The 26,631-nt window shown below is 45.7% G+C and overlaps 1 protein-coding gene across 1 annotated transcript in view; it reads left to right on the forward strand.

Moving 5' to 3' along the window:
* SDK1 (sidekick cell adhesion molecule 1) overlaps positions 1-26,631 on the forward strand; it is a 2,061,301-nt gene that overhangs the window by 1,567,160 nt on the left and 467,510 nt on the right. Inside the window, exons 24-25 of the mRNA XM_069209963.1 lie at positions 150-300; positions 2,418-2,655. Coding sequence (XP_069066064.1) covers positions 150-300; positions 2,418-2,655 — 389 coding nt within the window. The remainder of the gene's footprint in view (positions 1-149; positions 301-2,417; positions 2,656-26,631) is intronic.

Genomic DNA, 26,631 nt, shown 5'->3' on the forward strand with positions numbered 1-26,631 from the left:
AACATGTCTTTGTGTATGAAATGCTTGTCAGCTGGTTGTTCTATCTAAAATATGAATTTAAAAAACATAGGTGAAGAGAATCGATTGATAGGGCCTCTCCGGCTTGAGCTTTATTTTCTAATTTGCTATTGTGCTGGGTCTTGCTTCAGATTCCGCATGCGACAGGTGAATATCGTTGGTGCGGGTCCTCTCAGTCAACCCTCTCGCGTGATCCAGACCCTTCAGGCGCCCCCAGATGTAGCACCAGGGAGCCTAACTCTGCGCACCGCCAGTGAGACCAGCCTGTGGATCCGATGGGTGGTAAGTGGGCACAGTCTGAAAAGTCCTTGCACAGTTCACTGACTGATTATTCACAGTTGAAGATGTTTCTTAGATGGAAAGAACGCAAAGATGTATGTTTCTGCCTAAAATGATTTGCCCTACAATGAACAGCGCAAAAATATCATAAGGTTCCAAGTCGCTCTGCTAGTTGAGTCTGAAGCCAGTCTGCTGGCAATCAGCAGCTGTTGCAGTCACTGAGGACTTATGAATATTTAGAGGAGGGTCTGGGCGTTTATAGGGAAGCAGGTTTGTTATGAAGAGAATATCGCAGCCTGCCCACAGACGTGATAGATGGGTTCTTTCCCTGGCACCTTCAATTTGAAGAAAGTACCAAATATGTTTCACACTCGTAGCATCATCTACACACCAAGTGTGAAGTTAAAAGTAGCAGCGCTGCAAAATGTTGCCTTATTTGTTTAAATCTTATTTAATACTTAACACGCCTTCCTAAAAAAGCTAACAGCCTTGTACTGACAGTTTTCATTAGTCAAAGGATGGGCTGTTCTCTGCAGTAAATGGGATTTATGCTAGAGAAGGGCATGCCAAGCCTGGCTCGGGCCTAGTTCAGGCTGAATGACTGACTGGCTCAGCTCTTGTCCCCACGTGAATAGCGCATCAAATTAGAGCAAGGCATGCCGGGTACTGACTTTTTCCTTCTCTAAAACTGTTTTTGAATGACAAAAAAGTCAATCTTTTTTCTGCTTCAGATTTTTAAATGTCACTCAATGCAGAGATATAACCTGAGATTCTAAATGAAAACTCTGACTGAATAAACCTTTTTATTAAAAAAAAATAACTGGAAAGGTTTTCCTCACATTTTCACATGATTTTTGTTTCATGATTGACACGGGATAGTTGTAATTGCTGAGCTGTCTACCCCTGCACCACGTATGTCCGTTACCACCACACAGGGGATGGCAGAGGTGGGATTCGCTTGCTTAGGAAGGTTGCCTCTTGTTATTAAAATCTTTCTAAAGGGTACATGCTTTATAGTAAGTTTCACTGCCTGGGGGTAGGAAATGAAATGCCGATAATTGAGTTAAAGCGACTATTGCTAACAGAAAAGGTTTCCTTACGGACTTTTTCTGAAAAACATTTGGTGATCCAAAGACGAAGAATCGATAATTCCATATCTGATGAACCCACCACCGAGAGGGCCAGACTCCAGCTGTTTGCGAAAAGAAAAGCAACGAGTGCTCGGAGATGGGGGCGTCTGAGAAAAAAATTGAATCAGTGAATTCACGTTTTTCAGCTGTATCTTTGAATTTTACAACACTTTGAAGTTATGATATTAACATCCACTTATACACACATCTCTGGGGAAGGCGGTTATATGAATAATGAGGTTTTGATATGAATGGTGTAGGTCGTTTTACTATTTTTTAATATGAAAGCTGGAGAGTCTATTGATGGGGTATATTTAGCTCTTTTCAGGGTTCTTTGCCGACCTGTGCTTCTCTTTCACAAATTATTTTTAGTTTTTTTGTGAGTTGAGACAGCTTAATGTTTTAAGATGTAAGGCAATAAAATGCCCATGTGCCGCTGTCAAATGACAGAAACAAAAATATATGTGTTGTATTTAAACAATACTTCACTTAGATTAAAGTGCGTTCATCCCTTAGTTTAAATTGTGGGGGCGCTTTTGCTAAAGGACATTTCGGGCGCCCGCTGTGACGTCACTGCAACAAGAAATCGGTTCGGTTGTCCCGTGCGGTGACATCACAGTGCCTTCAGCTACATCGTTCGGCTGCGCCTGGGCCAGCCAAGCAGTGCCATAGCAACGAGGCCCACGCAGGACCCATGTTGTCTAGTCACCCCCTCAGTTATTAAGAAGCAGGATGGTTTGCTCCCATAGTCCGAAAGAGGAGGTCATGGTTCACCAAAGGGTGGTGCCTGTCGCCCAAATGAGTAATTTATTTTCTTACCTTACACGAATGGAGCGACTGCTCTTTAGATTTCAGTATAGTCCTTCGGGTATTTTCACGCCCACACCCCTTCCGGTCGAGCTGCATGATGTTGTTTGTATACCTCGTTTTTCATGTAGGGTCCTGCACACGGCTTTTTGAATAACCTCTTTCGTTGGTTCCCCCCCCCAGCCTTTGCCCGACTCGCGGTACAACGGCAACCCGGAGTCCGTGGGCTACCGGGTAAAATACTGGCGTCCTGACCTGCAGAGTCCCCCACTTGCACAGGTGATCAACGACCGGCTGGAGAGGGAGTACACCATCGAAGGACTGGAAGAGTGGGCAGAGTACGAACTGCAGATCCAGGCCTTCAACGCCATCGGGCCTGGCCCGTGGAGCGAGGTTGTCAGAGGTCGCACCAGGGAGTCAGGTAAGAATACAAAGCCTTTGCCTTAATATGGCATCAGTGCCACAGTGAATGTACTCAACATTCTGCCCTGGACCTGCTATCTTATGGGTAACGTGCTGCTAAGACTACTAAGTGTGCTAAACGCCTGACGAGACCTGCCGAAGATTGGTTAATATCTGTCAGGGCTGTCTTAGCCTTTCATCCGTCCAAAAATGATGAGTGCAGTTAACTTGGATATTTACAGCACTTACTAAGCGCAAAAATACAATCTAGCTCATGGTCTTAAATATAACCGTCGTAAATAATTCGCCTTTTTTTTATCGTTAATGGAGACCGAGGTGTGTATTTTTGTCTAAGCCACATCTGTATAATAAACACAGCGTGTGCATTCCAAGCTGTGCGTCTTAATTGTGTTTCTGGTATTTGGGCTCACAGCTTCTGCCAGCGACGTGCTGCTTCAAAAAAACCTGTGATGTAAAATGCTCAGTTAACTGAGAGCACAACAAGAGGTCTACAGGTCACAAGTTCAAATCAGCCTTTCTTTCTTAGCCTTTTATCCTTCAACAGTTGCTAGGATGGCTACCGTTTAGTTGTGTAATTATAACACCTATTCTTCAAGAGGCTCGAGATAACTTAGTTTTTGGCCTAAGCTATATAACTATTGTAAGCATCACTTTTTAACTGATGTGGATCCCTCGTCTTTTTTCATTCCCCGCGTTTTATTTCTGCCACTGGGGATTGTGGCATGGCATATGGCATAACCTCCTCTAGGCGTCTGTAAAGTGAACACATCTTAGCACTCTTGTGCTGTCCTTATTGGTATGGTGTAGAAATTAATATTGCGTCATAATTCCCCTAATGTGGCTATTCAGTGCTGTCAGAGTTAGGCGCTGTAAGAAATAGGGTTACTGGTTGAGGGAGTGAGATCCTAGTCAAGCAGAAACCACAATCCTTGCCAGGGTGAAGTCACAAGCAAACCCCAAATTAACCCGTGCTCAAACCTCTTGTAGATTGGCATAGAGCAGTCAGTCTTAATTTAGAGGCAATGCGTTAAGCATTTTTGCAGCACTTCAAACAGAAATAAAGTGAAATGCAATACAAGAGAAATCCCACACCAATTTAGAAAACTAGAATGCATTTTTAATTAATAAATCAAGACCAAAATGACAAAAATACAATCAGTGGAAACAGAGCTATGCAAGTTTAAAAATGTCCTGAGAAATTAGAGCCAAGAATCACAAGGTGACCACTGTGGTTATCTGATTGTGCTAGACAGAGGCAAAGTCACAAGATCAGGCTGGCCGCGATGGAGTGCAGGCCGGCTACACAGACCCAGTTAGGCCTGTTGAACAAGAGCACCTTAAATCCTGGTTGCAAAGAGATGCGGAGTCTGTGTTGCAGTGGCGGCTCCTCTGCAATGAAAGAGGAGTGTTGCCCCCCCACCAGCAGCTGCAAATTGAAAAATAAAAAGGATAATAAACAGTGTTTATTATCCTTTTTATTTTTCAACGGGTGGGGCCAAGGGTGATGACTGGGATGGAGGGGAGTGGTATGCACACACCTAAGTGCGGATGTGTATTCCCAGCTGCCTTGAGTCGGCCAAACACACAAGCGTACTAAGCTATCTCTAGCCTGGCACTGTGTTGCTGGGTTGGAGAGAGCAGGCACAGGCTCCCAGTCTGCCTGGAAGCACCAAGTCAGGGCACTCCGGCCAATCCTAATGCTGCTCTCATGCGAGAGTAGTTTTAGGATTGGCTGCAGGGCAGGCTGGAAGCCTGTGCCTGCAAGTGGAGCCAGAAGAGCGGCGGGTGAGGTACATTTCTTTTTTTTATATTTATTTATTTATGTTGTGTTTTTTTTTGTGCCCCCGCCCGCCACTTTGCTCCTACAGGAGCTGCCCCTGCTGTGTTGCAGATTATTTGTGCAGCAGAGGCAATGTGAGGTCTGGACAAGGAGATGCATCACTCAACAGTGGTTCTGGGGAGCTACGCAGGGGATGTCCTTGTGTGGAGATCCATCGCACAGCAGCGGCTCCTATGGGCTGTGATGGGAGGTGCATAATGCTTGTGTCTGGGAAGACCACACAGCAGAGGTGATGTGCCAATTCCGAGGGCAATGCACTCAGCTGCAAAGACAATGCACCGGTTCTGCAGGAGGTGCGCCACACCACGGAGGAGATGCGTCAGTTCTGCTGAATTCACAGATGGGCTGCAGCGCATCTTCATGCTCACTTCTAATGGTCCAGGACTCGGTTGGCACCACTTGGGAGGGCAGGACCCATGGAAGACAGAGTCCAGATGCCGAGTTCAGGGTTGCTGGAAGCCTGTCCTTTCCTGAGGTTTCTTATCAGGAGGCCAACCAATTAGCCATTGGAGTAACTCTGAGTTCCTTGGTTTAGAGATACAGGTCCATTCCTTTTTACCCCAGAAAGAGGTCAGCAGGTCAGCACAGCAGGGTGCCATTCAGCAGAGTGACAGTCATCCTTCCTGGCAGAGTCTATAGGTCCAGAAGTGTACTGAAGAGTTGGGGTCCAAGGTCCAACATTAATACCTTGTGCCAACTTTGAAGTGGAGGATGCTTCTAGAGATTTCCACCCCCTGAAGTGTAAGTTATCGCCTTATTCCTGCCTTAGCCCTACTTGTCAGGGGTCACAACAGACTAGTAACTAACCCTTTGTGAGAGTGCTCAGGCAGAACCTTTGTGATGTGCAGCTGTGGTAGGTGACCGCTCCCCCACCCCCTTAACTCAGAGTGCCCATCCTGCCAACACCTTTCTTTCCTGTCTCACTGTCTGAGAGCAACACACAAAGACTAACTGCCAGCTACACTTAGTCATGTGACCCAGGAATAGCCTGCAGGCACTAAATGGTTGAAACTAGAAATGCAGCTTTCTAGAAGTGGCATTTTCAGAACTGTGACAAAAAATCTGACTTTACCATTAAAGTGGACTTCTAATTACACATCTTAGACACCAAACCCAACCTGTCCACCTACTCCCAATTTAAAGTTATCACTTACTAAATGTAATAAGGCAACCAAATGTTAGCCTATGGGAGAGGTAGGCATCACTGTAGTGAAAAACAAATTAGAGTTTTTCACTACTAGGACATGTAAAACGTAAAGGTACATTTTAAATATACTGCACCCTGCATCTGGGCTGTTCGGGGCCTACCATAGGAGTGACTTACATATTTTAAAAAAGGGATGTTTTTGCCATGTCCGCATAGAAGTTTAAAACTGCACATTCAGGCTTCAATGACGGTCCTGAAACATGTTTAAAGGGCTACTTCAGTGGATGGCAATCTGTGCTGCAGGCACCCTGGTGCATTGATGTGTGTGCCTTTTTTCTGTGCCCTTCAGCCCAGTTACAGAGTTCCTCTTCTTGCAATGTATTACTACAAATTTATATTGTTTGTAGTGTGTTAGCATTATGTCTTACCCAAAGGTTTCCACATTTAAAAAGTATCATTCTTGCCACAAATAGATGTTGCTCTCTGTCCCCACAACATCATTCAGCGCCATCAAAGAGTGGAAGACAAACCTCTCCATAGCATGGACTCACTATGAGTGACAGATTCTTCTGCTTCTTGTCGCCCTTTCCACTTGAGGTGGATGTCTTAAAGTTGGTAACATTGTTTGGTGGAGATGCAATTGGCCCCCAAACCTGCTCCGGTGCCAGCTCAAGGCCTGGAGCCCCCTATTTCCTTTCTGGAGTTTCCAGCACCCAGCACCCAGCACTGACACTGTCCAGATTGACTTTCACCCACTGTGCTGGGTATCTTCTGACCACATTCATATGCCTGACTTAACATGCCAGGAGAATGATAACAGTAATGTGGTTGGCAATCTTCTACCTCTTACTGATGCAGGTGTGTTTATTTGGATCCACACAATCCAGTCGCCTTGATACGTCTCATGAGGGGTGTAGCAAATTTGTTCCTCCCATTCAGTCTACCAGGAATTCTTTTTCAGTTGACTCTTTTTTTGACTTTTACTGTGAATGAGGCCCGCTCACTATTAATTCACATTAATTAGACTTAGCATGCTAACCTCTACCTTACACCACCTTTTGAGATAAGATCACTGCTGCGAGTGTACAGGACTGGTTAAATATGTACATTAGAGAACACGTGTGTGCGTGAGACTACCGTCATACACAGACCAGTATTGGCATACAGGTAGCCTGTTGCAGAAGGATGTCTGCAAGGATTGGTGCTGACCTTGATAGGCCCTGTAAAATGAGTGAGCGTTCATAGTGTAGGTCTGTGGTGCTTACTGGAAAATCTGTGGTGTTTTCACCGTATTATTATACATATAAGTGAAAAATTTCCCTAAAGTACAGTTTCGCTTGTAGGCCTGTCAGGGGCGCCCCCAAAAAGGTGGTCTCTTTTACCGTAGTTTTGCGCAGGGTTGCTGAGGTTCTAGGATTGGCTTTACCAGTGGAGGTAAACAAAGCTAATATCATATCTATCTTGAAGCCTTCTTCCTCTTCCAAATAGCTTTGCTGGGCTCCATCTTGGTTGAAAGGCTCAAACCATCCTAAGCGTCTGTGGTGGACTCACAAACTGTCCATTACCATCACCTTGCGCCAGGTGACCTGAAGTTATTGATGTTTACCCATACATGGAGAGTTTTGTTGTGCACACTTCCATCACCTTCCTGCATGATAGTGCACTCTACAAATCTACATACATTTACATCTCCTCCACACAGAGCTCTTTCCATAGCTCCAGGTCCGGTCGCATAATTTATTGAAGAGTTTGAAAAGAAGGATTTTCTCTTTTGGGAGCTTGGTCTTTGAATGCACTAATGCTATATGTCTTTTGGTTCATTACTCCTATGCTCTGTGGGCGATGGGACATTTGGTGGTTCTGATTTTCCCAATCATCTTGATGCGGATTTTTCTGAAGTGGTACGTGATGAGCAGAGGGCAACCAAATAAATCCTCTGCTTTGGCCAGGATACAGTAGACTCATGGTGCAGTTTGATTCCTCGGTTCTGACCTGTTGTCATGCTTGGGCACACTCACCGGGTTCTCTGGTGACGCTGAGGCAAATCTTATGAATATGGAGATAAATGTTTCATTGGGAAGGCTGTTTCAGTGCTGGAGCACTTCATGGAAGGTTTGGCCTCAGCTCAAGACTTGGCAGTTTTGTCAGTGCCAACCCTCCCAGCCCTCTGGCAACCCAGCAAATTGTTTCTCAGATACAAGGGGTTTGGAAGCTTCAAAAGGCAATGAAAGTATTAGCAGAAGTCCTTTTCCTCCTCCTGATTTCCAAACTGCTTTAGTTCGCCCGTAAGGCTGCACATGCAGGTTGCAGTGGGTTGGCTAGCCTTTTACTTGGCAGGCTGGCTCTCCATTGCCACAAACTATTGAGTCCTCTAGATTATCGAACAAAGCCATGGCCTTCCCTTCCAAGGTGCTTCCCCCCAAGTCCCATGTTTCCCTCTGTCCCCTCAGCAAACTGTGCCCTGATACTGCTGCAGGAGGTTGTCAGTGTTTCCATAATAGATGCCAAAGAACTGGTTATAGAGATTGCGATTGGGCACAGGTGTTACTCGTGTTACCTTCTTTTAACTATCTATTTTCTTGATCCCATTCAGGATCTTCGTACTCTGAAATCCTTTGTTTCCATTGAATATACAAGATGCTTTCCCTTGCACAGTCCCTTTGGCTTTGTTGCTGGAAAACTGGATGGTGTCCATTAATTTGCAGTGTTAGAAATGGGGTCTCTGGTTGGCAGTCAGTTTGCACTCTGTCCAAGCAAGGGACCCTCACTCTGGAGATACACACTTAAGATAACCCCTGCTCACCCTCTGGGTAGCTTGGCACAAGCAGTCAGGCTTATCTCAAAGGCAATGTGCAAAGTATTTGTACCAAAACACACAGTAATACAGTGAAAACACTACAAAATGCACACTACACCAGTTTAGAAAAATAGCAAAATTTATCTAAATAAAACGATCAAAATGACAAAAATCCAACATACACAAGTAAAGATATGAATTTTTAAAATACAAAGAGATTTACTCTATAGAAAACAATGGATGCGTTGATGTTACACAAAGTACCTGGTATGCATAAAAAATAAACCCGCACGGGCGAGCGTGTGTTAGAATGTCAGTGATGCGTCGATTCCTTACTCACAAGTGAGGCCGTGCGTTGTTTCTTCTCCGGTCGGGTAGGTGATGCATCATTTTCTGCTCCCGCAAGAGAGTGATGCATCAATTTCCAGACTGGCACCTCAGTTCAGGGCAGGTTCACATTGATTTTGACGCCCAGCAACTATGTTTTTTCGAAATCCACCTGCACAGTGATGAGGAACCATGCTGTATTGGGCTTGTATCGATTTCAGCAGCCGCAAGTGGGTTTGCGTAGTTTCCATAGCCGTGATGTAGGTGATGCGTTGATTTTCCAGTTGTGATGCAGGTGCTGAGTCAATTTCTCAGCCCAAATACAGTTGGCGCATTGTTTTTACAAGCTGTGTTGCAGGTTGTGCATCAAATTTTCCACGCATGGCTCCTGTGCATAGATTTCCGCCGTAGTTCCACCAGCGTCACCTTTTAAGGGTCCAGGGACTGGAGTGAACACCACTTGGCAGGGTAGAAGCCTCAGCAGAGAGTCCAGGTGCTGGCAGAGGAAGTCTTTGATGGCCCTGAGACTTCAAAACAGGAGGCAAACTCAGTACAAGCCCTTGCAGACACTTCACAAGCAGAAATATACCACAACGTCCAGTCTTTGTACTATTTCAGGCAGATGCGGCAACTGCAGGCCAACCCAGCAAAGCACACTCACAGGCAAAGGGACAGTACTACTCTTCCAGCTCGTCACCTTGGAAGCGGTTTCTCTTGAGTTCAGAAGTAGTCTGGGGTTTGGGGACCACTAATTACACCCCTTTCTGCCATTGAAGTAAGCAAAATTCAAAGGAAAGTCTCTGTTGTTCACAAGATCCTGCCTTGCCCAGACCTGGCCCCAGACACACACCAGGGGGTTGGATACTACATTGTGTGAGGACAGTCACAGCCATTTCAGGTGTGTCGGCTCCTCCCACCCCCATCTAGCCCAGGAGACTCATCAGGATATGCAGGCTACACCCCAGCTTCCTCTGTGTCACTGTCTAGAGGGAATTAACAACAGCCCAACTGTCAGTCTGACCTAGACATGGAATACACAAACAGGCAAAGGCACAGAATGGTTAAGCAAGAAAATGCTCACTTTCTAAAAGTGGCATTTTCAAACTGACAACCTAAAAACAACTTCACCAAAAGATGTATTTTTAAATTGTGAGTTCAGAGACTCCAAACTTCGTTTCTCTATCAGCTCCCAGTGGGAAACTGCACTTAAAAGATATTTAAAGGCAGTCCCGAAGTTAAACTGTGAGAACGATAGGCCTTGCAACAGTGAAAACTGAATTTAGCAGTATTTCACTGTCAGGACATGTAAAACACATAAGTACATGTCCTACATTTAACATACACTGCACCTTGCCCAGGGGCTACCTAGGACCTACCTCAGGGGTGCCTTACTTGTACAAAAAGGGAAGGTTTGGGCTGGAAAGCGGGTACACCTGCCAGGTCGAATTGGCAGTTTAAAACTTCACACACAGACACTGCAGTGGCAGATCTGAGCCATGGTTACAGGGCTTCTCACGTGAGTGGCACAATCAGTGCTGCAGGCCCACTAGTAGCATTCGATTTACAGGCCCCAGGCACCTCTAGTGCACTTTACTAGGGATTTACTAGTAAATCAAATCCGCCAATCATGGAAAAGCCAATTATGCATACAATTTACACAGGAAGCACTTGCGCTTTAGCACTGGTCAGCAGTGGTAAAGTGCGCAGAGTACCAAAACCAAAACCAACAAAAAACAAAGTCCAGCACACAGTAAAAACAGAGGAAGCAGAGGCAAAAAAAGACAGGGGAGACTGCCAAGGATGCCAGGTCTACTGCTCAGGATATATAGTTTCATATTCCAATCATGTCGTCACCAAGCGGGAGAGGGGTTCATCCAGTATTCATTTGCAGTCCTGTTTGTGCTAACACCAGCCCCTCTTCTCTCAACAGATGATGGTTGCGGCACATCTACGCTGGTCATGGCCTCTGTATTCCCATACCCTGTTGATTGACTGCTATAAACTGGCTCACCACATCTGGTTTTGGATCACCTTTAGACCACAAGCCTGGGGATTTTCATCAATCTCCCTAAGACTCACCTCCAGCTTTTTCAGCATCTTTTTTGTATCAGGGCAGAAGAGGACACTATCTTCGTTAAGCCCTTTATGCCTCTCCAAAATTCAGGTTAAAACCTTGATGTTTCTGGAGGAATTTCTTCTCTCTGTCCTTTCAGTCCTGTGCCTGTTGGCTCTGCTTGCTGGTTCCCCACACTAATTGGCACATCCCAGTGCTTCAGTGGTTCCCAATTTTTAATTGTGCTTAGCACTGGGAGATGGTCCTGTTGGACAACATTGGGATCTTCCTGGAAGCTGAGCTGAATCTACAGCTGCATGCCTCACTTGCAGGAAGCCCTTCTGTTCCCCATCACTAGTGGCCATGGTGATGACTATCACCTAATTGAATGGAGTGATCATCACCACTTCTGTTCATAGTGGACATCGGATTGCACTGGAAGCGACAGGTTCTGCATACAAATCTCCAGAGTTTCCAAATCTGTACCTATAGTTGGAGTGAGGCAACCTGAGTTCCTCTGCTCTGCTGTTGGAGGTGGTATACTTCATCTTGTCAACAATTTCCCCCCAGTTAAGACTATCCTAAAAGCTGGGAACCCTTATTAACTTGGTGCTCTGAGGAGGGAGTTGATGCTTTCATGTTATGTTTGTCGTATATATTGTGTTTTGCACTATCCCTTGCCCAGCTTGTCTTTGGTGTGGGCACTGTAATGGGTATTTTGCTGGCCATTTTGGATTTTGTTTGGCTTACCAGCTGTTGCTCAAGTCTCCTTTTGTTATGCTTCTTTGAAGGGGATGACATTTCGTTTCACCCCTTTTTCATGCTGCACTAGGGCCTTAAACTGGTGCTTACTTTTCTGATAAATTCACTTTGTTAGCCCACCCACGGTCTTCCTTTGTAGACTGTTTTTCTGCTTGCCATTACCTCAGCCTTGCTGCAGGCTCTGGATCCGCAGTTCTCTTTTTTTCAGACTAGCTGGACCTAGCTCACTTCCTATATGAAGTGCTTTATCCATTTGATTTGTTCCAATACATCACCTTGCCAAGGTTCTATCCTCTTCATCTAACCAAGGAGAAGGCGAGGTTGGACCATCTGAATCCCTGCAGGGCTCTGAGTTTCTGCATGGACAGGAGCGCTGATTTTCGAGTTAATGACAATTTCTAAATTATATAATCTATCTACCTGCGGATTTCTCACAGAACCCACACACATACCTGTTCTATGGAGTGTGCTTCAATTTTTAATAAGGTACCAGGTTAGTTTTTGGTCACTTCATTTTTTGCTCTTCTGGTAAAACTCATCCCCTCTGATAGTGTCGGAAAAAAGACAGGGAACTAATATCACCTTTCCATCGTGGCAGATGATACAAAGATATTTACATTTTACTTTGGGATCAAATGGAAGCCAGTGCATGTTACACTGGGTATGCGGCAAATCCTCTCTTCTCAAAACTGCTAACCAAATGAACTCTTTGATGTTTTTATTATTGATTTTATTGATTTATCAGCATCCTGTTTAAACATCAGAACATACAGAATAATGGCATTGTGGAATTGAGCGTTTACTGTTCAAACAATGAAAATATAACATCATTTCCTAGACACCAACTTAATGATTTTTATTTAGCTGTGCCAAATGGAAGGGACTGTCTCCGCCACATTGTGGACCCGCGGGGAGGTGTAACGAGCATGTTATGATGAAAACAAATTATTGAACTTGCCGGGGTGTTGCCTCTTTATTTAAGAATCCTGTTTTCCCGATAACATTACTTAGATTTAGGATTAGATATTAGATTGGTTTACTTTTAATTCTGATATTAATCAGATAAGTGTGTGTGTGTATTATATATATATATTTACAAAAGGGTGAATAGTGTTTACTCGCCCATAAGAGTCTGTCTTTGTTTCTTTGTACTCCCAAGGGGAGGTTGTTTTTAGGTTCCTGGTGTAAAAATTAGTGGAGGTAAAATTATGTAGTGATAGGAAGTGGTTGAAACAGTCTAGATATGCAGAATGTATTATATATAGTCTATTTGGAAGCATTTTTTTAGGGTTTTAGGGACGTTATAGTTAGGATCATATTTTAAACGTACAACACCATAGAAATCCACCAGTTAGAGTTGCCTCACCTATCTATAATTCGTGCTCTAAGGTGGCTGTAACTCCCAGAGGTAAAATTATGTATTGGTAGGAAGTGGTTGAAACAGTCTAGATATGCAGAACTTATCATAGTCTGGAAGCATTTTCTTTTTTTAGGGTTCCGGGGACGTTATAGTTAGGCTCATATTTTAAACGTACAAAACCATAGAAATCAACCAGTTAGAGTTGCCTCATCTAACTATAATTCGTGCCCCAAGGTAGCTACAACTCGTGCCCCGCCATCCACAGTTTTTTCATCAAAAATTTTACTGCAGCTATTACATTGATATTATCAATGATGTTATCAAATATGTCATGAGTGCCATAATTTGTGGCTTATTTAGCAGTGCATGGCGATGGCGCGGGTAATAGTTACCTTAGGGCACCAGTTATAGTTATTTAAGATTACTATAACAGGTAAATTTCATTGAGTTTAAAACTTTACGAAGTCACTGTAATTTTGGGAAGTTATTGTTAGGTCAGCATTTCTATAGAAAATGCATTTTTGTAGTGCTAATAACTTTGGTACCATTTGACGAAACTTTCTAAAAAGGAGCTACTGTTTGACTAGTTTGTGCATAGAAAGTTACGGGGTGAACGGTCATGTGGGGGGGTGGGCGAGTGAAAAGTAGGGAGCCCCAAAACGTAAAACCCCAGTGCATTTTCCATGTACTTTTTTTAAGAAGCGCAACCACAAAAACTACTGAACGGAATTACACCAAATTTGACAGGAAGCTAGAACTTGGTCTGCAGATTGTGCTTCTTGTGATTTGGTGTGAATATGTTCAGTAGTTTTTGAGACATTATGGTTAAAAAATGTCTTGTGATTTGGTGTGAATCTGTTCAGTAGTTTTTGAGACATTAAGGTTAACAAATTTGTACATCTGATAGAGACATCTAGTTGCAGATTCCTTACCTTTGAATTCCCCCAGGTGTCAGTCTGGATCTGGAGATTTTTCTTCGAGCAGTACCTCTGTGCGCCGTCAGGTGGTGGCGGTCGACTCCACGGTCGCCGTTGGTGTTGTGTTCGCAGTGATGACGTTGCGGTCGTTTATAGGCGCCACGCTGACGTCAGTTCTTTTCTTTCCGCGCCAGCCTATGCACAGATACGGAGAGAGCTACCTCAGTCACTTTTTGACTACAATGACATTTTTGATGAATTATTTTTCACAAAGTCGTGGATGCGTCGAGGGATGTCCCAACAGACCGGTTTTAAGCCCTGCAACTCCTGTCAGCGAATGATGTCGATGACGAATCCGCACCTTGTCTCTTTGGTGCCTGGAGCGCGATCATGATCCAAAGTCGTGTTCCGAGTGTCGCGCCATGAACCCGAAACCTTTGAGGGAGCGGTCCCTAAAGCTCATGATGGCCCGACACTCGACTCTGCGACGCTCACGGTCTCATTCGAGAGGAAGGTCCCGAGACCGGTCGCAGAGACACCACCACTCTTCATCCTCGAAGTCACTGGGACATTCGGGGTCATAAGAAAAAGAAGTCAAAGAAGGACAAGCGTTTTTCGACTTCACCCCGTCACTCAGATGATAGTAAAGTGTATATATTGTTTCCTACTATTGTACCATTTTCTCTGTTTTTTGCTTCATTTTACCCAGGTGTGGTAGGGTTATTTGGGTAGACACCCTTGTTTCTTATGCAGCGCGGGAAGAGCGTCAACACTCTAGGCCTCCATCCTCGGGGCCTTCATCTTAGTCTGCTGCGCTCTTCCCTGACTTCCCGGGAGCCAGAGACACCTCTGCCCAGCTCAAAGAGTTTTATGAGGCAATGCACCTAAGTTTTGGGCAGACCGACCCACTTTCGGTGCCCTTGGGCACAGGTGAGGTAGTGGGGGCCCCCTCAGGTTCGAAGTTGTTGGCTTTAGCCACAGCTCCGGAGGGCTCCTCCGGATCCAATCTCTGAACTGTCTGACGCTGGTTGTGTCACAGTGATCTTACCCGGCGTCGGGTCAGACGTCGACACTCCTGAGGTCGTTTGGTCCCACATTCGACGTCGATCCCATTCTCATAACTGATGACCCAGAGCAGAAACGTCGCTCGATGCCGATTCCGTTCTCTATGGGCTCTCCTGGGCCCAGGGTTGATCCAGACCCTTATGCTTATAGGTATGGATACGGGGAGAGTTTTGAGGGGACGATGGACCCTTTAGAGTACCAGCTTGACCCCCAAATAGACTGGGTGCAGGATTTGGGTAATGCCAGTGGTCTAGACACCTCCCCTGACACTGGTATGCTCTCTCCTCCTACCGTGGCTACAGAGGAGGGCGCCTCATAGTCCATAGTGCTGCGAAGGACGGCTGAGGTCTTGGTCCTTGAGCTACCTTCTGTGGAGGTTAGGCCTAATATCCTAACAACGTGCTTCAGCTGGGGTCTTCCATATCAGAACCCTTTCTTCCCTTTAATGAAGCACTGACGGATGTCCTTTTGGGTACTTGGTCCACACCCAGCACAGGGGCACCTGTGAATAGGACAATTGCCTGCCGCCATCCGCCTACACCGACAGACCCAAAATTCCTCACCCAACACCTCATGCCTAAGAGCCTTGTCATCCAGGCTTCCTCTTCACCGGGCGCATTCCCTACTGCACCCCCGGTTAGGGAATCAAAAAGACTAGACAACTTGGGGAAGAAGTTGTTTTCTTCCCACATACTAGCACTGCGGTCCATGAACACTGCATGGCTTTTGAGCCGCTATTCCCATACTCTCTGAGATATGGTTGCGCAAGTGCTGCTTAGAGTTCCGGAGGAGGCCCGGACTGTCCTTTCCCAAGCCGTGACAGATGGGAGGGATGCAGAAAAGTTTATGATTTGTTGTGAACGGGATACGACTGACTCTCTGGGCAGATCAGTTGCATCGACGGTGGCATTGAGACGCCACGCCTGCCTGAGAACATCTGGCTTCTGAGGGGATGTCCAGCAATCTCTGATGGACATGCCCTTTGATGGCACACGTCTCTTTGGAGACAAGGCGGACTCATCGCTCGAGCGCTTCAATGATTCCTGAGCCATGGCCCGGTCCCTTGGCATTGCGCCTGCTCTAGACCCCAGAAGTCCGCCTTTCGCCCCTTTCGTTGCTACGGAAGGGGCACCCAACCGCATTCTTTTCCTCCTGGCCATCGACCAGTGCATGCTGTACAGCCCCTGCATGGCCGCTGATGCGGGATCTCACACCCCTGGGGATCACCTCAGCCTCCAAACCTTCCTAGTCCGCAGGTACACCAGCAAACAGTTGGTGGCAGGATTCGCCATCACCTGCCCCAATGGCAAGCCATTACCTCGGACAGGTGGGTTCCCCAGATTGTCCGAAGGGGCTACTCCCTCCCCTTCGAGAACCTCGTCCAACCATGCCACCTTCATACATTCGCATATCGGAGGATCATGTGGCGCTTCTCCCCGTGGAAGTCTTCGGTCCCTCAACTGCTTACTCAAGAAGGAGAAGTTCAAAATGTTGACATCGGCTCAGGTCCTATCTGTCCTGGATCCTGAAGACTGGATGGTAGCATTGGACTTGCAAGACGCATACTTCCACATTCCCCGTCTTGCCGGCCCACAGACGTTACCTACGATTTGGTGTTAGACCATGAGCACTTTCAGTTTACCGTGCTCCCTTTTGGCCTTACCAGTGCCCCTTGGGTGTTCACGAAAGCGATGGTACTGGTGGCAGCTCATCTGCGCAGGTTAGGGGTCCCAGTATTCCGCTACCATGAATATTGGCTGTTGAAGGCGAACTCGCCCCAGACAGTCGTCTCCCAAATCCAGACAAAGGCAAATCTTTTGCTTTCGCTGAGGTTCACTATCAATGTGCCGTAGTCACACCTGACTCCTTCTCAGACGCTCCCTTTCATCAGAGCTGTTCTGGATACAGTGCAGTTTCGGGCGTATCCTCCCGAAAAGTGAGTCCAGGATACTCGGGCTATGATACCGAAGTTTCAGCCTCTATCCTGGATTTCGGTGAGAGTGACTCTGAGGCTGCTGGGCCTCATGGCCTCCTGCATCCTGCTAGTTCAAAAGGCCAGATGGCACTTGTGGGCTCTGCAGTGGGACCTGAAGTTCCAGTGGGCGCAGCATCAGGGGAATCTCTCTGACAACGTCCAAGTCTCAGAAAGAGCTGCAAGAGACCTGCAGTTGTGGTTAACAAATCAGAATTGGGACAAAGACAGATCCCTCTCCTTTCCCTAAACAGATCTTACAGTAGTGACAGATGTGTCACTCCTGGGATGGGGTGGCCATATGGGAGAGACGGAGATCAGAGGCCTCTGGGCACCGGCGGAAACCGGGTTCCATATCAGTCTTCTGGATCTCGCACGATTCAATTTGCATTAAAGGCATTCCTTCCTTCTCTGAAAGGAAAAGCAGTGCAGGTGTTCCCAGACAACACCACCGCCATGTGGTACTGCAACAAACAAGGCGGAGTGGGGTCGTGGACCTCTTGTCAAGAGGCTCTTCGCCTCTGGACTTGGCTGGAACATCAGGGCGGTTCCCTGGTGGTCAACACCTGGCGGGCTCCTTGAATGCCAGGGCGGACGAACTCAGCCAATGGTCGATCACGAATGGCGTCTCCATCCAGAGGTGGCACAAGGTCTCTTCCTTCAGTGGGGAGAACTTTGCTTGGACTTGTTCGCCTCCATAGGGAATGACCAATGTCAGCTGTTTTGAGTGTTGGAGTTTCCAAGGTGGCACTCGCTCAGCGACGATTTTCGTCACAAGTGGAATTCAGGCCTCCTGTAACTTTTCCGCCCATTCCACTTCTGCCCAGAGTTCTGAAGAAGATCAGGCAAGACCGGGCCCAAGTAATCCTGGTGGCTCCGGACTGGGCACGAAGAGTCTGGTATCCCGAGCTGTTGAGCATGGCCATAGCTCCTCCAATCAGACTGCCTCTTCAGAGGATCTTCTGTTGCAGCAGCAGGGGAGGGTCATCCATCTGAACCTGTCCACCCTCCACCTCCTTGCGTGGAGACTGAACAGCGACAGTTGACATCTTTTGACCTGCCACCGAAGTCTGTAACGTTATCTTGGCAGCCAGGCATCCCTCAACCAAAACCGTATACGCCTGTCGTTTGACTAAATTTGTGACATGGCGCATCAACAAATCTGTCGATCCTCTATCTGCTCCTCTTTCTTAGGTCCTCCTCTTTATTCTTTCCCTTGCCCAGCAAGGCTCCACCCTGGGCACCCTTAAGGGATATCTTTCTGATATCTCTGCTTTCTTGAGGTTACCAGATCAGGCTTCTTCATTTAAATCTCCCATTGTTGGGAGGTTTCTTAAAGACCTCACACATCTTTTTACTCCTATCCCTTTCATTATGCCCCAATGGGCTCTAAACCTAGTATTAACATACCTTATGTGTGCCCCGTTCGAGCCGCTTCACAACTGCCCTTTAAGGCTCCTAACCATCAAGACTGTCTTTTTAGTTGCCATCACCTCTGCCCGCAGAGTAAGTGAGCTCCAGGCTCTTTTATCTAAGCCACCTTTCCTGGTAATACATCCTGACAAAGTGGTACATCTCACAAGGGCTTCCTTCCTACCTAAAGTAGTAACCCTTCCATGTCGGACAGTCCATCACCTTGCCTAACTTTTATGCACCCCCCACATCCGTCAAATGAAGAGGAGAGACTCCACCGTCTGGACCCAAAAAGAGCGTTGGCATTCTACCTTGATCGTACCAAAGACTTACGGGTGGATGATCAACTCTTTGTGGGATATGTGGGTGCAAAGCAGGGGAAGGCGGTGCAGAAGAGGACCATTTCACGATGGGTGCTCTTATGCATCAAAACGTCCTACGCTCTGGCTAAGAAGCAACCTCCTGTAGGTTTGCGTGCTCACTCCACCAGAGCTACTGCTGCTACCACAGCGCTAGCACAGGGCGTTCCAGTCCTGGACATCTGTCAGGCAGCGACGTGGGCATCTCTGCATACTTTTACCAAACACTACTGCCTAGACAGCCAGGTCTGGAGGGAAGGCTTCTTGGCCTTTCGGCCCTGCAGGACCTCTTGGTGTGATCTTGGTTCGCAGCCCTCCACTGGGGATGGTATTGCTCAGGTATCTAGCAGAGCTAACTATAACTTGCGCCTCTGCCATGCACTGTTTATGGCCTCGCATATTACGTCACTAATGATATGTTGTATTACATAATTAGGGCTCCCTGATTTCCGTTTTTACAGATAAATACAGGCAGAAAACATTGTGTTAAACATTGGGTAAAACATCAACCTAACTTTAATGTCCCTGTAACTTCAGTTTTTTTCAGTGAATTTCTATGGGCATGTGGCCAGCCCTCCCATAGGCACCCAAACCCAGGCTGCGCAATGCAGTGGGTGTATTTATTATTATCCGACAAAAAGACAAATTGGGCAATTTTTTGCCCATTAGGGGTCATTGTGTCCTACAGGGACAGGATACCCGTATCATGGCTCCTTATCTGTTTTTACACCCTTTTTTTCCCACCTTCAGCTGATGCGAGAAACAAGATGGCGGCTGCAACTTTTCTGTCAAGTTGCAGCCAGCCTATCAGGGTCTTGCTTTTCTCCCTGGATCCGCCAATCCTCTGCGAGTAGATTCCCAAATCTCTGCATACCTAGATATCTATATTTGTAGCCTTAAATAACTCTGAAACTACTGAACAGACTTATACCATATTACAAAAAGCACAATCTACTGACCAAGATCTAGCTTCCTGCCAAATTCGGTTTAATTCTGTTCAGTGGTTCGGTCTGTAGCCATGTCTAAAGAATGCAGAATCCCCATGGGCACAGAATGGGGGGAAAGTATTTTGGGACCCCATAGGTAATAAATATATATATATATAATAATAAAAATGACCCAGTTTCATAGAAAAAGAATTGTTACTAGTTTTGAAAATTTCACGAAGAAAACGGCACCAGAGTTATTGGCAAAACAAAAAACGCTTTGCCTATGGGAAAAGTTGGCCCTAACTATACCTGCTGGCTATCACTAGTAGGTAATATATAAATATATATATATATATATATATATATTTTGAACTTGCCTATATCTTTGGCACCAATTGACGTATCTTCATGAGTTTAAAAAAAAAAAAAAAAAAAGTGGCCTCGTAATTCGTGGGACGCATGGAAAGTTTCGTGGTGATCTGACAAGTGGGGTCAGAGAAAAAGGGGACTCAAAAAAACATTGCATTTCCCATGTTAATTCCCATAGGATCTGTCAACAAATCTACAGCCCGAACTGCTGGACGGAATTACACCAAATTTGGCAGAAAGCTAGCTGTCGGTACGCAGATTGTGTTTTTTGTTAATTGATGTAATTCAGTTCAGTAGTTTTTTTAGATATATATAGGGAAATTCAAATTTGTATATCTCTGGCTGCAAAGTATTTGCGAATATCGACAAGCTTGTGCAGGGAAATGTACAGCTCTGATTGGCTGCCAACACTTCAAATCAGGGAGTGATGGCAGCCGTCTTGGGACTAGGCTTGAGCCGAGTCCCAGAAATAAAGTAAAAAGAAAAAAAAATTGAAAAGGGGCCAGGGTAAAGATACCCTGACCTCTTAGCACTGGTGGGGGGGTGGGGGAATTCCAGATTGACCCCCCCACTGTTCCGCACCTCACTTCCTCCCCCCCCCCCCCCCCCCGGGAGCAAAAAAAAGTTTTTTTAATTATTCTTTTGCGGTGAGATTAGCAAATTCACAGCAAAAAATCATTTTTAAAAGCAAGCGCATGCTCCCTCGCTTGCTTTTTTTTCGCTGCCCTGTGGACCTCCACCTCTCCCCAGGGATTCCATTTTTATGTATGTGGGGGTGCCCATGGCCCCACGCGCCCCAGGGATCACCACCTCCCCAGTGCTTAAATTTTTTTATATGCAAGGGGGGGCATGGGCCTCCCACACTGTGAGGACCACCAACCCCTGGGGCATTAATTAAAGTATGTGCAGTGTGGCCCGCGGCCACCCCAGGGACCACCACCCCCCCCCATGCTTCTGATTAAATACATGCGGGAGGGAATGTGTAAGTTAAAAAAAGAAAGGTGGGGCCTTGGAGGGCCCACCACACCCCAGGGCCGGCTCCTGCTATGTCCCAGGGTGACCACCCCCGGGACATAGCTGTTTGCTGTGGAGCTGCAGCCAAGCCACAGAAAACACTTCGGGTTTTGACAGCTGGACCTGCCAAACAGGTCCCGCTGTCAAAAACTGAAGCTTTCAGACAAAGATGCAATGCTTCAGCAAGCAGGAGCTGCTGTAAAAAAATAAATAAATCTATTTTAAATTGGAGACAAATAACTCATTCTAAGTATATCAGACATCAAAGCTTAAAAACCTCAAGGGCAGATGTAAGAAAGGTGGCACAGCACCCAGTGAAGCGCCACTTTTCTTGCGCACCTTAGCGCCCCACTACCGCCGCCATGTGTGCGCCGTATTTAAAACATGGCGCACCATGGCTCTGGGTAGGGAACAATAGAGTCAATATTTTTGACACTATTGATATACTGTTCAGGGTTAGCCCCAAAATGTTGGCCCTAACCCTGAACAGTACATAGGAGCCCATTGTAACCAATGGTGTGCCCCCTTTTAATGCCTGCTCTGAGCAGGTGTTAAAAATACCGCAAAAAATGGCACAAAGAAATCTTTCAGATTTCTTTGCGCCATTTTTTTGGGCCCCCTAACTGGGGAACACCCCCCTTGCATACATTATGCATGCATTGCACCACTTTGTAAACCTGACGTGGCGATTTTGGCCTCTGGCCACATTAGCATTTTTTTTATTTTTATTACCTTAATGTGGGGTAAGGGGGTGCTAGGCCCTCTTAAATCTGGGCCTCAATCTCTCTCCCTCTCAATTTCTCTCTCTCTTTTAATAAATTGTCCCTCTCACACACCCACTCAGACACTTACACATCCACTCAGACCATCATGCACTCACTCACAGCCCAAGTCAGACTCTCACGTACCCACTCAGACCCACTCACTCACACACCCACTCACTGTCACACACCCACTCACAGACCCACTGACACCCAGATGCACCCACTCACAGACCTGCGCACATGCTGACACACCCACTAAAAAACACTGATGTATGCACTTTCACACCCAGACAGACACTCTGACATCCGCTCTTACCCCCAGATATAGCGTCCTGCACCCATTCTCACACCCTAGGAGGCTGCTGAGAACTTCCGCTATGCATGCTCAAAGGGCCGTCCACAACATGGGGTTGGGTGGTAGGGGGGGTTGGCTGCAGGGACTGGCTGTGGGCAACACCTACTGCGCTTGGGAGAAGGCTGTGCATGGTGCAAGGTTGGGTGCTTATAGGGGGGCTGGCCTCAGGGCCTGGCCACAAGCCAAGACCTGTGGCCAACTACTGCTGCGCACGGCCAAAGACCGTACGTGTCGGTGGTTGGATTTACGTATAGCAATTAAAATTACTATATGTTAAAAAGAAAAAAAATTATAAAAATTCACTTACGAAAATGAAGGTTACAGGGACGTTATAGTTAGGTTCTCACTTTACTTGTGCAAAACCATAAAAATTCAGCAGTTACAGTTGGAGTTCTTTCAACTAACTAAAACTCGCACCTTAAAGTAACTATAACTCGTGCCTTCACCATGCACAGCTAGTTACTCCACATATTATATCATTGATGACATATTCTATGCCATCTTTCATACTCCCACTGCAACATTTGGAATACAATTATTGATGAGACAACTGTGCAAGGCGAAGGCGCGAGTTATAATTACCTTAGGGTGCAAGTTTTAGTTACTTGAAAGAACTCCAACTATAACTGCTGAATTTCTATGATTTTGTCTTAGTAAATTCAGAACCTAACGATAACGTCCCTGTAACCTTTGTTTTTTTCAGTGAATTTATATATATTAATTACCCAGTGGTGGCCTGTTCTAGTTAGAAACAAGTTTCCATAAAAAGCATTTTTGTTTTCCTAATAACTTTGGCGTTTTTTGACGAATCTTCACAAAACTACAAAAAATCTCAACGGATCCACAAGGTTCACCATGTTTTGTGATTGCCTGGCAGCAACCTGAAGGAAAAGTTACAGCCTCTATCTCACGACTCGGCCCAAAGTCCTAAAAATTAAAACAAAAAAAGTTATAAAGGGAGCAGGGATGGGGGATATTGTGACTCACCCCAGGACCCCTAAGAGACGCCATTGTTAGGGGAGGCCCCAGTGGAACCTGCAGAGGAAATTTTTTAAAAATACATATTTTATTGTAGGGTTCTTTGGATCCATATCCAGTGCGAGACCAGCAGTGGATTCACAGAACCCTAAACCCAAAAAAATAAAGGTTTAGATTGGGCCCTGCACCCACTGCAGACTACATATGCCGGCAGGCCATGCGCTGCAAGGGGTAGGGCGCCTCGGGGTTTGGATGCAGGGCCAAGCCACAGGCCAGGCCCTGCGCTCAGCCCTACATCCCTATATTGCCAAACGCCTTGTGCGTTTTGGGGTTGGGCACCTGCAGGGGGTTGAGTGCATACATGATGATGGACATCTTACTTTATGTTAAAAAAACTATGAAATTCACTGAAAACCAAAGGTTAAAGGGACTTTATATTTAAGTAAAAATGTCAGTTAAAACATACTGTTTTAAACGAACAAAATCTCTGAAATGCACCAGTTATAGTTATCTCAAGTAACTCTAACTCGTGCCCTACGGTAACTATAACTCACGCCTTCACTGTGCACTACCTCTACCCTTGTATATTACATTCCTCATTACCTGTTTAATGACTACATTGGTACAGTCTATAATGACAGCTGAAATTACTTCATTGATAACAACAGTGTGCACGGCAGGTCCACGGCATGTGCCATCTTGGATCACTACATAAATAAATGAAAGCAAATGGCTCCCACATTGTTCTGTTGACACATTTATAGGTCATCATATATGCGCCCACCATAGAATCTTGTGACCACCAGACGCAGACACGTCAGCATGCCTTCTTTTTTTTTTTTTTAAATGTATGTATTTATTCTTTTGACTTTGCTCCGCAGAGTTGGGTTAAAAAGCCCAACACCGTAGAGCATCACCAAAATGAATTGGCAAAGCCAATAGGTCCCAAAGGCATACCTATTGACTGCCAATTTTTGTCTGTGGCGCCACACTGCCTTTGTTAGCTGACAGAGTCGTCCTAGGGAGGGACTTTCTGCAGCAAGAAAGGAAGTGACGCAGAAAAGGTGCTCCTGTTGTGTTTTCTCGCTGCCACTCAGGAGTCAGTGGAGAAACACAGATCTTCCAAATTCTTTACACTGTCCAAATTTCCCTTAATTTCCCTACCACTTTTCATAGGACTGCACAATGGCAGTTAATGAATGTGAAAGATTTTCTTTACGAATTAAACGTGTTTTAAAGGGAACTGGAAACATGCCCATGTCCTTTAGCTTCAGATGGTGCATAGTTACTTATTTTATGAAGGTTCATTAAAAAGGTGCAATCTGTTGTTGGCACTCCAATACCAGATGCCAAAGTGGCAATGCTTTGCTTGATGCGCGGACACCACATCCCATTTCAGGAACCATCCGTGTGCCACAATGAGTTGAGCATTTTGCATCCAGCGCAGTCCATTTAGCCTGCCATGAGCCGGCTCCTTCCAGCCATGCAACACCTGTCTGAAAAAGCTGCATTCACTACCCCGCCTTATGGTGTTGTGCTACGCGCATCATAATTACGGACGGGTTTTATTGGGGCCAGGATTGTCTGCAGTGGAATAATATCCCCTTGATGTGCACAGTAACGAGGCCGAGATCCTCCATGCTATCTTGGCAGATAACATCGCAACAAAAGCTCGAGTTAAATTGGCAGCAAATCTGTTCCCAAAGCAGGAGAGCCTGCATTTTTCCAGTTTATTCTCCAGTTATTTTCATTTAAGTGGCTATCGTGGAGAGAAATTGGCACTGGTTAGGGCATGGAGAAGCGGACAGCTGTCCTCTTTCTAGTTTTGACACAGTGAAGCAAAGGGAAGTCTGTTTTCAATCAGGGAGGAGAGCAGGAAGCCCCTTTGCTATCTATTAGAGCTCAGTTTGGCTTTCCTCTTAGTGCACAGAAAGGAAAATGTATCCTCTTGGCCATTCATTTAGTTGGTTTTCAGTGAATACTGATGCAACAAACCTGGCTTCCTTACAAGTGCCTGGTGCAGCAGGACGGTGTGCATTGACGCTTTTGATAACGGGTTGGGGGGAGTATTGTTGGTCAACGGCACAGACTGATTTGTGTTGCATTGGTGTTTTTCACAGCAGATTGTAAAACATCTTTGACAAGGTCATCATACATGTCCATCTGTGACTCATGCATTATATATTATATCCCCGTCACAGCACAGGAGCTTGTTATGGTCCTCCTTTATCTTCCATCCTTAGGATGGATTTGTAAGTGGCTTTTGGTATTGTTGATCCCTCGGTGCTAGGGTAGAGCTTTGGGATCCCTTGGTGCTTTGTTTGCATCTTGCCTTGTAGGGCATACTTTTTTTATCTTGAATCAGCGCCGCAAATGAAAGTGAATTCCCATGTGTTCGATGGCGAACAGTATCAAATAATCCTCCTATGTAATTGATTAAAATGCTAAAGAGCTTTGTTTACAGATAAGTAACTTACTTTTACTCGCATTGGATACACTTGCAGCCCTAGCATTTAATTCCCTCCGTTTACAAAACCAGCTGTCTCAGCTCTTCATCTACATGACACACCAGCTTGGTTCAGGGAGGTCTTACTTGAGAGCATGGCAAACAGCCAGGTTTGGAGGTAGGGGGTGCACAGAATCTCAATTGTACCTCCCTGTGTGTTTTGTGTGGTAACTATTGAAAATATCCGGGTCTTTTTCCATGATGGAGAACACGAGTCATGTAGGTTGGGATGGAGGACTTTACTGCAGTCAGATAGTTGTATTATCCTTTGACAATAATAGTTCCAGCTTTGGCTTGTATGGATGCATAGGTTGGGGTGCAGGACTTTGCTGCAGTCAGTTAATTGCACCAGTCACTGGACATTAATAGTTCCAGCTGTGGCTTGTATGGATGCACAGGTTGCGGGTGCAGGACTTTACTGCAGTCAATTATTCGTTCTAGTCTTTGGACATTATTAGTTATAGCTGTTCCTGGTATAAATGCATAGGTTGGGGTGCAGGGCTTTACTGCAGTCAGTTGATTGTAGTATCTGTTGGACATTAATAGGCCCAGGTGTTGCTTGCATGGATGCATAGGTTGGGGGTGTAGGACTTTATTGCATTCAGTTAATCGTACTAGTCTTTGGACATTATTAGTAATATCTGTTGCTGGTATAAATGCATAGGTGGGAATGCAGGACTTTACTGCAGTCAGTTCATTGTTTTATCATTTTGACATTAATAGTTCCAGCTGTTTCTGGTGTGACTGTTAAGGTTGGGGTGTAGGACTTTACCCCCCCTCAGTTCATTGTACTGTCTTTGGACATTAATAGTCCAGCTGTTTATGGTCCGACTTTATAGATTGGGGCGTAGAACTTTACCGCAGTCAGTTCATTGTACTATCTTTGGACATTACTAGTTCCAGCTTTTTCTAGTATGAATGCATATATTGGATTGTAGGACTTTAGTGCAGTCAGTTCACTGTACTTTCTTTGGACACTAATATTCTAGCTGTTTCTAGTATGAATGCATATATTAAAGTGTAGGACTTTACTGCAGTCAGTTAATT

The sequence above is a fragment of the Pleurodeles waltl genome, chromosome 10 (genome assembly GCF_031143425.1).
Source record: "Pleurodeles waltl isolate 20211129_DDA chromosome 10, aPleWal1.hap1.20221129, whole genome shotgun sequence".
Lineage (NCBI taxonomy): Eukaryota > Metazoa > Chordata > Amphibia > Caudata > Salamandridae > Pleurodeles > Pleurodeles waltl.